Below are 15914 nucleotides of genomic sequence, written 5' to 3' on the forward strand. Positions count from 1 at the left end.
GTTAGCATAGTCAATGCACCTAACCAGCATCACATATATAAAGAGCAAGAGGGTAGCCAGGAAGAGGGTTGGCCCACTCAAGGACAGGGGAGGGAATCTATGCATGGAGTCAGAGGAAATGGGCGAGGTATTAAATGAGTGCTTTGCGTCAGTATTCACCAAAGGAAAGGACTTGGTAGATGATGATTCTGGGGAGGAGTGTGTAGATAGTTTGAGTCATGTTGAGATCAAAAAGGAGGAGATATTGGGGTTCTTGAGAAACATTAAGGTAGACAAGTCCCCAGGGCCTGATGGGATATACCCCAGAATACTGAGAGGCAAGGGAGGAAATTGCTGGGGCCTTGAGAGAAATCTTTGTATCCTCACTGGCTACAGGGGAGGTCACAGTAAGAGTTTTAACAACACCAGGTTAAAGTCCAACAGGTTTATTTGATAGCAAATGCCATTAGCTTTCGGAGCACTGCTCCTTCTGACAGGGGAGGTCCCAGAGGATTAGAGAATAGCCAATGTTGTTCCTTTGTTTAAGATGGGTAGCAAGAATAATCCAGGTAATTACAGGCCGGTGAGCCTTACGTCAGTGGTGGGGAAATTATTGGAGAGGATTCTTCGAGATAGGATTTACTCCCACTTGGAAATAAGTGGACGTATTAGTGAGAGGCAACATGGTTTTGTGAAGGGCAGGTCGTGTCTCACGAACTTGATCGAGTTTTTCGAGGAAGTGACAAAGATGATTGATGAGGGTAGGGCAGTGGATGTTGTCTACATGGACTTCAGTAAGGCCTTTGACAAGGACCCTCATGGCAGACTGGTGCAGAAGGTGAAGTCGCATGGGATCAGAGGTGAGCTGGCAAGGTGGATACAAAACTGGCTCAGTCATAGAAGTGGAGATGCCAGCGTTGGACTGGGGTAAGCACAGTAAGAAGTCTCACAACACCAGGTTAAAGTCCAACAGGTTTATTTGGTAGCAAATACCATAAGCTTTCGGAGCGCTGCTCCTTCGTCAGATGGAGTGGAAATGTGCCAGTCATAGACGACAGAGGGTAGCAGTGGAAGGGTGTGTTTCTGAATGGAGGGCTGTGACAAGTGGCGTTCCTCAGGGATCAGTGCTGGGACCTCTGCTGTTTGTAATATATATAAATGATTTGGAGGAAAATGTAGCTGGGTTGATTAGTAAGTTTGCGGACAACACAAAGGTTGGTGGGTTTGTGGATAGCAATGAGGACCATCAGAGGATACAGCAGGATATAGATCGGTTGGAGGCTTGGGCGGAGAGATGGCAGATGGAGTTTAATCCGGACAAATGTGAGGTAATGCATTTTGGAAGGTCTAATAAAGATAGGAAATATACAGTAAATGGCAGAATGCATGAGGGACCTTGTCAAAGACCTTACTGAAGTCCATGTAGACAACATCCACTGCCCTATCCTTAAGAGTATTGATAGGCAGAGGGATCTGGGTGTACAGGTACACAGGTCACTGAAAGTGGCAATGCAGGTGGAGAAGGTAGTCAAGAAGGCATACAGCATGCTTGCCTTCATCAGCCAGGGCATTGAGTTTAAAAATTGGCAAGTCATGTTGCAGCTTTATAGAACCTTAGTTAGGCCGCACTTGGAATATAGTGTTCAATTCTGGTCGCCACACTACCAGAAAGATGTGGAGGCTTTGGAGAGGGTGCAGAAAAGATTTATCAGATGTTGCCTGATATGGAGGGCATTAGCTATGAGGAGAGGTTGGAGAAACTTGGTTTGTTCTCACTGGAACGACGGAGGTTGAGGGGAGACCTGATAGAAGTCCACAAGATTATGAGAGGCAAGGACAGAGTGGATAGTCAGAAGCTTTTTCCCAGGGTGGAAGAGTCAGTTACTAGGGGGCACAGGTTTAAGGTGCGAGGGGCAAGGTTTAAAGGAGATGTACGAGGCAAGTTTTTTACACAGAGGGTGGTGGGTGCCTAGAACTTGCTGCCAGGGGAGGTAATGGAAGCGGATACGGTAGTGAGTTTTAAGGGGTGTCTTGGCAAATACATGAATAGGATGGGAATAGAGGGATATCATCCCCGGAAGGGTAGGGGTTTTTAGTTCAGTCAGGCAGCATGGTTGGCACAGGCTTGGAGGGCCGAATGGCCTGTTCCTGTGCTGTAATTTTCTTTGTTCTTTCTTCTTTGTCTTTCGGACTGTGGGAGGAAACCAGAGCATCAGGCAGAAACCTACACAGACTCAGGGAGAATGTGCACCCAGACAGTGACCCAAGCTGGGAATTGAACCCGGGTCCCTGGCACTATGAAACAGCAGTGCTAACCACTGTGCCACCATGCCACCCCATAAGGCTTCCCAAAGTGCTTTATAACCAATGAATTACTTTTTAAGTATGGTCAGTGTTGTCATAGCGGTATGGCACTCCCACAGTACCGCACAGGGACTGTCAGCTACCATTCAGTCACTGCAATGGGACTGGAACACAAACGGAAACGGTACCCCTGAGCTACTGGAGGGTTTTGCCTTTGACCCTCATTGACTCTGACTTTGCTGAGATTCCCTCATGCCATTCTCAGTCTAATGCTGCCTTGATATTGGGGGAAGCTGCTCTCATATCTTCTCTTGCTCAGTGAATGAGAATTCCTTCACCATCAACTCTAACCTTCAGAGGCAGAGTTCCCACCAAGTCCAAAGGCCTTGCAGAATTTTATTGGGTGGGGGGTGTTGGGAGAGCAATGTCAGACAGCTCACCCGCCCTTCGGCCTATGGAGACCCTCAAGGGCCTCATCCAGCCACCAATGGAATTTTACCCATAGTGGAGGGACGCCCACCTCATGCATGGTGCCCACCCATTTTACCCACTTATCTCACGGGTTGCGGGCATCGTTGGCTAGGCTGGCATTCTTTACTGCCCATCCCTAATTGCCCTCCAGAGGGCGGGCTCATTGGCTACATGGTTCAGCTAAACGGGCTGATGCTGGGCATGGGAGGGGGCGGGGGGGGGGGTGGTAATCCTCCTTTGAGAGCCCCATGCCCTTCCAAAGGTCACCCTCACGCCAACCTTCTCCCCAGCCGTTTCCAAATACAGATGCTGCCTGACTCTCTTGAGTATTGACAGCGCTTCCCGTCGCTATCTCCATTTTCCAACATCCACAGCTTTTCGGCCAGGATTTAATAAGTTGCCCAGATCTGTTGCCTGCTTCACTCCATTCTGGAGGCGTCCAGACTCCCTCTATCTCTATAACTGCAGAGATTGCCATCAGTGGCAATTTCCTCTAAGTACCCAGATCGATAGATTTAGCCCTCAGTAAAAAACATATCAGATGGCAAACCATCAGAGAAAAACAGCACACTGTGAAGCGGCATGTAGAATGGAAACATAAAGCCATCAATTCAAAGGCATCTTCGAAGTAATGATTTCCATTTCCTCAATATTACTTCCAGTGTGTTGGTTACAGCACATTTCCCTGTCAACTCTTGTTTGAAGTATAGACATTAAACCTTTCATTTTAAACCCAACGGTAAGTTTTTTTTTAACTGTGTGTAACCAAGTCAATCACCAAATGAATGCTTTTATACCTTAGTATCGGAATATAAAATAAGAATTGTCTCCTTACGATTATAAATCAAAGAGCAAAGAATCGCCAAGACTTGACACGGTGGCTAGCACTGCTGCCTCACAGCGCCATGGACCCGGGTTCGATTCCCACTTTGGGTCACTGTCTGTACGTAATCTGCACATTCTCCCCGTGTCTGCGTGGGTTTCCTCCGGGTGCTCCGGTTTCCTCCCACAGTCCAAAGATGTGCGGGTTGGGGTGGATTGGCCATGTTAAATTGCCCCTGACTATCAGGGGTTCTAGCTAGGATAAATGCATGGGGTTATGGGGATAGGGCCTGGGTGGGATTGTGGTCAGTGCAGACTCGATGGGCCGAATGGCCTCCTTCTGCACTGTAGGGTTTTATGATCCCAACATAAGTATTGAATGGTTGCAGTAAAGGAGGCCATTCGGCCCATCCTGTCTGTACTGGCTGCCTGCGAGAGCAACTCTGCTACTGCCCTCCCCACTGGTTCCCCATTGCCTAACAGCGCTTTTCTCTTTAAAGTTTTATCCTATTCTCTTTTGAGAGCCATGTTAGAATCTGCCACCAACGCACACTTAGACACGGCTCATTATTCCTCCATCGCAGAGATATTTTTTAAAATTTGATTTGATTTATTATTGTTGCATGTACTAGTATACAGTGAAAAGTATTGTTTCTTGTGCACCATACAGACAAAGCATACCGTTCATAGAGAAGGAAAGGAGAGAGTGCAGAATGTAGTGTTACAGTCATAGCTAGGGTGTAGAGACAGATCAACTTAATGCAAGGTAGGTCCATTCAGAAGTCCGACAGAAGCAGGGAAGAAGCTGTTCTTGAGTCGGTTGGTCCTCAGACTCTTGTATCTTTTTGTAAGAGATTGAATTAGAGCATTGTCAGAGAGTTTAAAAGAGTTAGAATGAAGTTTTAGAAGCATAGAACGAGAGCAAAAGATAGAATTCGAGGGTAAGCTTGCAAGAAGTCGCCTCACTCTGGCGCCATCTTGAGTTAAGGTTTACATCCCATTCCAAGCTGCACCTGAAGGTTTCTGTATTGTCGTCAGGTGTGTGTTTACAGCACGAATGAGGCCACTCAGCCCAGCTGGGTTATTCCCCACATGAACCTTCTCCCATCCCCTCTTCATCTCATCCTATCAGCATTTCCTTCTGTTCCTTTCTCTCTCTCTCCCTCTCATCGATCTTCTGTGGCTGTGTGGCCTTTAATGGGTGATCCTTCACGGTCCATGTGAACAGGCCAGAACCAATGGAGCGTGAGAATCGGGAGTGAGGGCGCACATTCCCGGGGCTGGCGTGCTTCAGTTGGAGTCAGGGTGATGGTGGGAGTAGACCTGTACAGTTGTGCTGTTAAACCCTTAGTTGTATATAGTTCCTTTCAACCAATAAATCCTTTAGTTTGTTACTCACCTCGAGTTACCACACTTCCGTTAAAGGCACCTGCTGTTCACTTTGCCTCACCTAAAATGTCACCATAATTCCAGATGATTTGGGTAACACGGTGGCACAGTGGTTAGCACTGCTGCCTCACAGTGCCAAGGACCCGGGTTCAATTCCCGGCTTCGGTCACTGTCTGTGTGGAGTTTGCACATTCTCCCCATGTCTGTGTGGGTTTCCTTTGGGTGCTCCAGTTTCCTCTCACAGTCCACAGACGTGTTGATTGGCCATGCTAAATTGACCCTAGTGTCAGGGGAATTAGTAGGGTTAATATGTGGGGTTATGGGAATGGGGCCTGGGTGGGATTGTAGTCAGTGCAGACTTGATGGGCCGAATGGCCTCCTTCTGAACTGTTGGGATTCTATGACTGCTCTCTCTCCCGTTTCAGGGGGAGAGCTGACTGGTGGTGATCTAACCTGAGGGTCACCACACCTCAGGTGAGGGGCAAGGTTGGGAAGGTGGGGCCTTCAGCTGGTACGGGAATTGAACCCACGCTGTTGGCATCGCTCCGCATCACTAACTAGCTGTCCAGCCAACTGAGCTAAACCAATTCCTGCCTCACCCACTCCTTCGTTGTTTCTAGTTTAAGTACCACTGATTGTCCAAATTTTAATACAAAAAAGAATTCTTCGATCCTTTCTGGACAAATGGGTGTAGGTCCAATTTAATTTTCCACTGAAAACTGGAGCATTCGGAACATCAGTTTTGAGTCCAATTCACACTGCTTTCAAAGACCAGTTTCACTCCCGTCTTGTGTCTTAAGACCGATGTCAAAATTTCAACTCATCCCTTCAGCTCCAGACTGTGAGAGGCAGATCCAGATTGAGGGACATCAGCATTAGTTGCTGTCACGCTGATTATTAATCGCATAAAGGCCCCAACTCGAAAGGATTGGACATTAAGAGAAAGCGGAGGGCTGACCTGGTACATATCTCGAAAATAATGAACGGGCTCTATAGGGTAGTTGTGAAGAAGATGTTTCCACTTGTATGAGGAGACCAAACTGCGAAGGGAAGATGGTGGTGATGTGTTGTAGTTCATCAGGGAGTCCACGTTGCTATGGCAACATGGATGTGACGAGCTGAAGCTATGGATTGAGATGGTGGAGGTTCCAACTTTCCTTCCATTATAATCCAAAGATGTGCGGGTTAGGTTGATTGGCCATGTTAAATTGTCCCAAGATTTGTAGATTTGGGGAATTAGCAGGGTAAATACGTAGGGTTACAGGGACAGGGGCTGGGTGGGATTGTTGTCAGTACAGGCTTGATGGGCTGAATGGCCTCCTTCTGCACTGTAGGGATTCTATGAAATAGTTGAACAGGAATCTCTCCCAATTTAAACACCTGCCACTGGTGTATATTGCAACGATTTGAAGGTTGGTACTCCATCTTTTTGGCTTCGTTATGAAGACACCTCCCTTGCTCATCAAGTCCTGGGGTGGACTAGAACCTTAAGTTTCTGGTTCTGAAGTAGATATCCACTGTGCTACAAAACCATCTAAATGTAAAATACACACCGATAAATTTTGTTGAGAAGCTCAAGGGGCTTCCTGTGCTAGCACACACTGAACCTCCTGATGTCCTCAGGGGCGGCATGGTGGCACAGTGGTTAGCACTGCTGCCTCACAGCACCAGGGACTTGGGTTCGATTCCCGGCTTGGGTCACTGTCTGTGCGGAGTTTGCACGTTCTCCTTGTGTCTGCGTGGGTTTCCTCGGGGTGCTCCGGTTTCCTCCCACTCTCCAAAGATGTGCGGGTTAGGTGGATTAGCCATGCTAAATTGCTCCTTAGAGTCAGGGGGACGAGCTAGGGTAAATGTAGGGCGTTGTGGAGATAGGGCCTGGGTGGGATTGTGGTCGGTGCAGACTTGGTGGGCCGGATGGCCTCCTTCTGCAATGTAGGATTCTATGATCCTCCTCAAAGATCATCACTGACTGACAGCTATTGAGGCTCTCCCACTGACTCAGGTCCTCCAAAAATAACTCACAAAATCTCGTAGTCCCTACTGGGGCACACTGCACACCTTACACACTAGTGACAGCCCCACCTTTCCATTGTTCACCTCCGGGGTTGACTGCTAACATCACCGGCTGTTGTTTGGCAACCGACCCGAGCGGTGAAGCCCCTCAAGAAAATCAGGAAAACCCATCCCCTGCTTGAGGACAGAGGCCGGGAAGATGTGACCACTCCGGTCCCCAAGTGGAACGTGAGGGACAGCTCAAATCGTGACTCTTGGGATGTCCAAGGGAGACCACCAGCCACACACACTGAGTCCCTGCCCTGGGAGATCCAATCCTGGTGGCACCTCAACCATTCACTCTGCCTCCGCTGAAGCCATTGGATGGATTGCGAACCCCAAAGTGGGACTATAACTGCTCCCGCAGTCATTCAAATAAAAACCCTAATAAGTCCAATCGGAAATTCAGGAGATACAGAGAGTGCTGAGAATGTGAAGCTTGGGAGCACTCGAGGCAAATCGTCTAGAAGGAAGGATTAGAAAGAAGGAATGATATGTGGATAGGGTGAGAGAAGAGGGAAGGGAGGGAGCTCATCTGGATACTGGCATGGACCAAATGGGCCAAATGGCCTGTTTCGCTGCAGAATCAACATAGCTACAACAAAATAAATTATGGAAACCTAGACCGTGGTGTTTTCGCCTGGACTTCACGGACTACTGACCACATTTCTTTTTGCGAATGGAGATTTAATCAAATCATAGAATCATAGAATAGTAAACACATGTGCCTCCAATAGTGATGCTTTACTATTACGATCATGGAATCCCTATAGTGCAAAAGGAGGCCATTCGGCCCATCGAGTCTGCACTGACCACAATCCCACCCAGGCCCTATCCCCGTAGCCCCATATATTTACCCTAGCTAGTCCCCCTGACACTATGGGACAATTTAGCATGGCCAATCCACCTAATCCACACATCTTTGGTGGGAGGAAACCCACGCAGACATGGGGAGAATGTGCAGACTCCACACAGACAGTCACCCGAGCTGGGAATCGAACCCGGGTCCCTGGCGCTGTGAGGCAGCAGTGCTAACCACTGTGCCACCGTGCCGCCAATTAATATAGAAAAGAGAGCACTCAGAAATTAGAGGAGGGACAATATGACAAATGAGGGAAACAGCAACGCTTACTGGAACCGGGATGTTGAAACAATCAGCGATTAACCAATCTGAAACATGTCCTTCATTTTCAGGTCAAAAGGTTGAAGTTCATACCTGGCCAATGGGTATGATGTAGAAAGCTCCGCCTCCCGCGCACTCAGTCACCACAGCGATGAACTTTGGATTGACAGAACAGAAATAGTTGTCTTGAACGCTCTTGGTAATAGGGACCCCGTCGTAGCAATTCTCCTTCGTGGCGGCTTTGCCGTACACGTGACGGAACTTCGAGCTGCGATACAGAGGCCGCCATGACATCTGGGAGGACAGAAGACAAAACCCGTGTCACAAAAGCAGAATCACCGTGGCAACGTAAATTTATGTAGCACCCGCAATGTCATTAGGGCGGCACGGTGGCACAGTGGGTTAGCACTGCTGCCTCACAGCGCCAGGAACCAGGGTTCTATTCCTGGCTCGGGTCACTGTCTGTGCGGAGTGTGCACCTTCTCCCCATGTCTGCGTGGGTTTCCTCCGGGTGCTCCAGTTTCCTCCCACGGTCCAAAGATGTGCTGGTTAGGTGGATTGGCCATGTTAAATGTGCAGCGTTACTGCGATAGGGGGAGGGCGGAGGTGAATGGGACCGGGCCCCCCCCCCACTTCGACTCGTTGACTTTATAAATTCAAATGGTCTGGAGCCCTGTCAATTCTTCCAGATCAGGTTCTGGCCACATTTCAAGGAGCTTTGGGTATGGTTTGGTGAAGTTGAAATCATTGTATTCTGTACCACACAGAGAAAATCCTTTTGTCCCATTGGGTCAATGCTCTTGAAGATTTTTCCTTCCTTAATTTAGTGGCATAACACTGCCAATATCAATTTAACAGGACAATAGCCTGAAAGAGAGCTGGAAGCAGATTCCGGACTAACTTTCACAAAGGAACTGAACACAAATTCAAAAAAGATGGAATTTGCAAATCCCTCCAGGGCCTCAAACTTCCCCATCTACAATTCTACCTCGATAACCTCCTCCAGCCCTACAACCCCCCAGGATCACTGCACTCCTCCAATCCTAGCCTATTGCACAGGCCCAATCCCTCCATCATCTCTCCAACGGGGAGGAAATGGCCTAGTGATTTGATTTGATTTATTATTGCCACATGTATTAGTATACAGTGAAAAGTATTGTTTCTTGTGTGCTATACAGACAAAGCATACCATTCATAGAGAAGGAAAAAAGTGGGTGCAGAATTTAGTGTTACAGTCATAGCTAGGGTGTCGAGAAAGGTCAACTTAATGCGAGGTAGGTCCATTCAAAAGTCTGATAGAAGCTGTTCTCGAGTTGGTTGGTGCATGACGTCAGACTTTTGTATCCTTTTTCCCAATGGAAGAAGGTGAAAGAGAGAATGTGAGTGGTGTTATCACTAGACTATTAATCCAGAAACTCAGCTAATGTCCTGGGAACCCAGGTACAAATCCCGCTACGACAGCTGATGGAATTTGAATACAATAAAAAATATCTGGAATTAAGAATCTACGGGTGATCATGAAACTGTTGTCGATTGTTGGAAAAACCCATCCGGTTCCTTTAGGGATGGAAATCTGCCATCCTTACCCGGTCTGGCTTGCACGTGACTCCAGAGCCACAGCAATGGGGTTGACTCTCAACCGCCCTCGGGCAACTAAGGATGGGCAATAAATACTGACCAGCCAGCGACGCCCATGCCCCACGAATAAATAAACAAAAACATCTCTCCAGCATTGGTCAACGGTCATGCCCATAGCTGCCTCTCTGGACCCAAAACTCTGGAAAACTCTTCCTAAATCCCTTTTCCCTCCTTTGCAACTCTGCTTAAAACCCACCTCTTTGACCAAGCTTTTGGTCACCTGTCCAAGTATCTCCTATCTGTGGTTCAGTGTGAAAATTCGTTTGATAATTCGCTCCAGTGAAGCACCTGGGACTTCTTCACCACACTGAAAGCGCTATGTAAACGCAAGCTGTTGTTAGATTCCAGCAATCTATCAGAAAAAAAAATCTCTAGTCTCCGTATGGAATGAGTTGACCCAAATTACAGGTCACCGCTGGTCACTGACTCTTTAAGACCCATTTTGAAATGATGTGATAGAATGGAGAAAAAAAAGGCATTCATTCTGGAAAAAAGGACTTGGCCCCATGACGAAACAGCTTGGCAAATCTGCTATTGTTCGAGAAGGAAGAACAGTTGGTCTTGTGTTGGTCTTATCACACAGAGCAACACAATGATGCATTTTGATGAGATTGGCATCATTCCACCCCTTACGAACAGAAGTATTTGCCAAGTATTTCACCAAGCAGAATGGCTTTTTAAAGAGTTAAAATCAAAAAGAAATTTCATCTAGGAGGCAGAGAGAGAGAGACCGAGGCAGAGAGGGACCGAGGCAGAAAGGGACCGAGGCAGATAGAGAGAGATCAAGGCAGGGACAGAGAGAGACTGAGGCAGAGATCGAGGCAGAGAGGTACCAAGGCAGGGACAGAGAGAGACCGAGGCACAGAGGGACCGAGGCAGAGATCGAGGCAGAGAGGGGCTGAGGCCAAGAGGGGCCGCGGCAGAGAGGGATCGAGGCCAAGACGGACAGAGGCAGGGGGAGAGAGAGAGAACGAGGTAGAGACAGAGAGACAGAACGAGGCAGAGACAGAGAGACAGAACGGGGCAGAGACAGAGAGAGAGAGAACGTGGCAGTGACAGAGAGAGAGAACGAGGCAGCGACAGAGAGAGAGAACGAGGCAGCGACAGAGAGACAGAACGAGGCAGCGACAGAGAGACAGAACGAGGCAGGGACAGAGAAACAGAACAGGGCAGCGACAAAGAGACAGAACGAGGCAGAGAGAGAGAACGAGGCAGTGACAAAGAGAGAGAACAAGACAGCGACAGAGAAAGAGAACGAGGCAGCGACAGAGAGAGAGAGAATGAGGCAGAGACCAAGAGAGAGAGAATGAGGCAGCGACAGAGAGAGAGAGAACGAGGCAGCAGCAGAGAGAATGAGTCTGGGACAGGGAGAAAGAGAGCCAGAGAGGCAAAGAGGAATCGAGAAAGAGGGAATAAGAAAGTAGGAATAAGAGAGAGAGAGAAAGAGAGAGAGAAAAAAAAAGAACGAAAAGAACGTGCATTTATGTAACAGTCATCACAGTCTCAGGACCTCGTAAAGCATTTACAGTTAAGGAAGTATTTTTTGAAATATAGTCACTGTTGTAGAAAACATAGCCAATTTGTGCACAGCAAGATCCCACAAACAGTAATGTGATAGCGTCTGGATAACCTGCTTTATCTCCTCTCTGAAGGTTAACTATTGATCTGGATACGGGGTGTAACTCTCCTGCTCCACACTGCAATCGATACATGATGCTGAAATTGATGAAGAGGAGATGGATAGTGACTGCGACTTCAAACATATTCCACTGGCAGTGAAGTGCTTCAGGGTTAAAGGGCGCATTGTAACTGGAAGCTCAACACTCTGTTCATACATCCACACGCACACACCACCCCAGACCCAGGCACCAACAGACAGAAACAATCCCCCAGCTATTTATTCACATTACTGCACTGGGTTTAAGATCACCCTGTAGAACTGCTCTTGTCCCCAAGTGTAATCAAATTAATGAGAATAGGAAAACCTAAATCAAGGAGAAATAGATTGCTCAGAACTTGCAAACTGGCCTGTGTGTGTGAGAGAGCGCATGAGCGTGAGAGAGAGAATGCCTGTGCATGAGAGAGAAAGAATGCATGCCCGAGAGGGAGAGAGCGTGTGTGCGTGAGAGAGCATGTGCACGTGAGAGAGTGCGTGCATGCGCATGAGAGAGTGCGTGCATGCGCGTGAGAGAGTGCGTGCATGCGCGTGAGAGAGTGCGTGCATGCGCATGAGAGAGTGCGTGCATGCGCATGAGAGAGTGCGTGCATGCGCATGAGAGAGTGCGTGCATGCGCGTGAGAGAGTGTGCACATGAGAGAGTCTGTGCGTGTGTGTGAGTGCGTGCATGTGAGAGAGTGCGTGCGTGCACATGAGAGAGTGCGTGCATGCGCATGAGAGAGTGCGTGCATGCACGTGAGAGAGTGTGCACATGAGAGAGTCTGTGCGTGTGTGTGAGTGCGTGCATGTGAGAGAGTGCGTGCGTGCACATGAGAGAGTGCGTGCATGCGCATGAGAGAGTGCGTGCATGCACGTGAGAGAGTGTGCACATGAGAGAGTCTGTGCGTGTGTGTGAGAGAGTGCGTGCACGTGAGAGAGTGCATGCGCATGTGAGAGAGTGCGCGTGAGAGAGTGCATGCGCGTGAGAGAGTGCGCATGCGTGTGAGAGTGCGTGCACGTGAGAGAATACGTGCGCATGTGTGAGAGTGCGCATGTGTGTGAGAGTGCGCATGTGTGTGAGAGTGCGCATGTGTGTGAGAGTGCGCATGTGTGTAAGAGACTGCGTGTGCGTGAGAGAGTGCGCGTATGTGAGAGTGCGTACGTGAGAGAGAGAGTGCATGAGAAAGTGTATGACAGCGAGAGAGCAGGCGAGCATGCGTGTGAAAGTGTGTATGTGAGAGAGAGAACGTGAGCGAGAGAGAGCGCGGGCAAGCGAACGTGAGCGAAAGAGCGAGCGAGCAAGAACATGCGAGAGAAAGAATGAGAGAGCGAGAGTGTCAGAGAGCGCAAGTGTGCATGTGTACATGAGTGATTTACAGATTCCCACTATAATTCCTCAAGTTTTAACTCCGTTGTGGCTGGAGATTCTCAGGAGCGTGACTCACCTGACGAAGGAACAGCGAGCGCTCCGAAAGCTTGTGTGGCTTTTGCTACCAAATAAACCTGTTGGACTTTAACCTGGTGTTGAGAGACTTCTTACTGTGTTCACCCCAGTCCAACGCCGGCATCTCCACATCATGATTCTCAGGAGGACAGCAGAAACACTCTAAGGATCTTTGGGATGTTCTCAAAAGCATCTCGGAAAACAGGTGAGACATTCCCGCTGGCCCATGCGAGACCCTAACTTGTGACTCTCCAGAAGGGACAAGGCTCATTCGGGAAGGCACCAAACACGTTGAGAGAACTCATTATGAGGTGACATAATTACGACCCACCTCCCCAACCCTTCAAACGCCACCTGCCCCGAATGTGAGAGAATCTGCAACTGCGCAATGGACTCGTTAAACCATCTCAGAATAAGCCACTGACCTGGACTGGGAACAAGTCAGCCTCCATCTTGAGGGGCTGCCTAACAGGAGTCCAATTCTTGTAAAACCTTGACTCAAAGCAATGACACATTTCAGCCTATGAAAATTGGTATATTTGCACAAATAATGCTATTTGGACCAGAGAAATATAACTTGTTTCCCTCTTGATAGAATGTTCACTTCATTCTCTTGGTTCACTGGATCCAAATGACTCAACCTTTTCACATCAGTGTGTGACTCTGGAAGATCCTCTTAGAAAATCACACTCCCTCAGCAAAACATCATCCTGGAATTAGACACCTTACTCAAATTATCCTCTTCACATTTATGTAGTTTGCTTTTGACATGCCCCCTGTCCTGTACACACTTCACCAGCCGTGAGAATGCTTCACAGACAATGAGGTAGCCTTGTTCTTCTGAACTGCCGTCACTGTCGTGCGTAAACTGCCGTGACCAGTTTACGCACAGCAAGCTCCCACAACTAGCAACATGCTTGTCAGCTCAGGCTATCTTTATGCTGCCTGCTTCCTAGTGTTTCCATCTAAAGAATTTGCATTTATATACTACCTTTACACAAACTCACAATGTTCCAAAATGCTTTGCAGCCAATGAGGTACTTTCTTGGAGTGTGGTCGCTGCTGGAATGTAGGAAATGAGACAACGAGGTGATGACCAGATAATCTGCTCTTGATGAAGAGTGCGAGCGAGAGAGCGGAGGAGGGGAGGCAGTGGCGTAGTGGTATTATCACTGGACTAGTAATCCAGAGACCCAGGGTAATGCTCTAAGGGTTCTGACCCAGGTTCAAATCCCACCAGGGCAGGTGGTGAAATTTGAATTCAATAAAAATCTGGAATTGAGAATCTATTGATGACCATGAAACCATTGTCGATTGTCAGAAAAACCCATCTGGTTCACTAATGTCCTTTAGGGAAGGAAATCTGCCGTCCTTACCTGGTCTGGCCTACATGTGACTCCAGAGCCACAGCAATGTGGTTGACTCTTTAACGTCCCCTCAGGGATGGGCAATAAAGTGATGCCCACATCCCATGAACGAATAAGAATAAATATTGGCCGATACACCAGGGAGAACGCACCTGCCCTCCGAATATTGCCACGGATTCTCACACATCCACAAGAGGGCTGGTGAGGTATCTCATCTGAAAGATGGCATCTCCAACTGTGTAGCACTCCCAAGGTGCTGGGCTGAGAGTGTGAACCAAGAACATTGCTCTGATGCAGAATGCAAGCGCTACCCACCCTTTCACAGCCAACACCTAAAAGGAAGTAGTTTTAAATCCAACTTGTTGTTTAAAAGGAAGCAAACTCTATGCATTGAGTCTGCGGTCACACACAGCTCTGCTAAACATGGATTGAAACTACTATATGCAGCATAAAGGAAAGAGCTTATATTGACATTACTGTAACAGGTTCCCTTAAACTGACAACGCATTTATACATCTCCAATCCCATGTGGTTATGAAACTGCTGAAAGTCCAAAGATCAGTGCAGTCGAGCTCTGCACTGTATCACTCCCTTCCATTTCAATTCTTTTTTGATTCTATCATGGATGTAGGTGCCTCTGGTTAAGCCAGAAGTTGCCCATCCCTAATTGCCCCTTGAGAAGTTGGTGGTGAGCCGCCTTCCTGAATCGCTGCTTGCTTATTTATTTATTCGTGTCACAAGTAGGCTTACATTAACACTGCAATGGAGTTACTGTGAAAATCCCCTAGTCGCCACACTCCGGCGCCTGTTCGGGAACACTGAGGGAGAATTTAGCACGGCCAATGCACCTAACCAGCACATCTTTCGGACTGTGGGAGGAAACTGGACCACCCGGAGGAAACCCACACAGACACGGGGAGAATATTCAGACTCAGCACAGGCCCAATCTGGGAATCGAACCCGGGTCCCTGGCGCTGTGAGGCAGCAGTGCTAACCACTGTGCCACCACGTTGCTGCTGTCCCTGTGGTGTAGGTACGCCCGCAATGCTGTTAGGGAGGGAGTTTCATGATTTTGACCCAGCGACAGTGAAGAAACGGCTGATATATTTCCAAGTCAGGATGCTGAGTGACTTGGAGGGGAACCTCCAGTTGGTGGTGTTCTCAGGTATCTGCTGCCCTTGTCCTTCTAGGTGGTAGTGGTCGTGGCTTTGGAAGATGCTGGCAAAGGAGCCTTGAGTGAGTTCCTGCAGTGCATTTTGTAGATGGTACACATTGCTGCCACTGTGCGTCAGTGGTGGAGGGAGTGAATGTTTAACGTGGTAGTGGATGGGATGTCAGTCGAGTGGGCTGCTTTGTTATGGGTGGTGCTACTCTTAAATTAGAAAGTATTCATTTTTGGCATGGCAACAAAACAGCATTAGCTCAGACAGTCAGAGAATGGGTTGGCATTTCAATGTGTGCAATTAGATCAGTTTAATTTTTAAGAACCAGACGGAGATTATATAAAATCAAAAATGTGACATCTGTCGCAAAGTTGCACTCAACACATCAAAGGAAGGTGGCTCCGATAATGATCTTGCTAATTTACCAAATTAAAATTGCTCCTTTTAGCCCTGAGATGTAATTTGTACTTCAAACACATTAACCTTAATTATCACATATTACATCG

At 48.0% G+C, this 15914-nt stretch overlaps 1 protein-coding gene across 6 annotated transcripts in view; it reads right to left on the reverse strand.

Moving 5' to 3' along the window:
* The window catches only part of LOC144494736 (coronin-2B-like), a 155463-nt gene that overhangs the window by 32828 nt on the left and 106721 nt on the right, over positions 1–15914 (reverse strand). For all 6 annotated transcript variants that reach the window (XM_078214018.1, XM_078214013.1, XM_078214015.1 and 3 more), the window contains one exon: positions 8234–8434. In XM_078214018.1, the coding sequence (XP_078070144.1) occupies positions 8234–8434 (201 nt within the window). The remainder of the gene's footprint in view (positions 1–8233; positions 8435–15914) is intronic.

This window comes from Mustelus asterias, chromosome 6, assembly GCF_964213995.1.
Source record: "Mustelus asterias chromosome 6, sMusAst1.hap1.1, whole genome shotgun sequence".
NCBI lineage: Eukaryota > Metazoa > Chordata > Chondrichthyes > Carcharhiniformes > Triakidae > Mustelus > Mustelus asterias.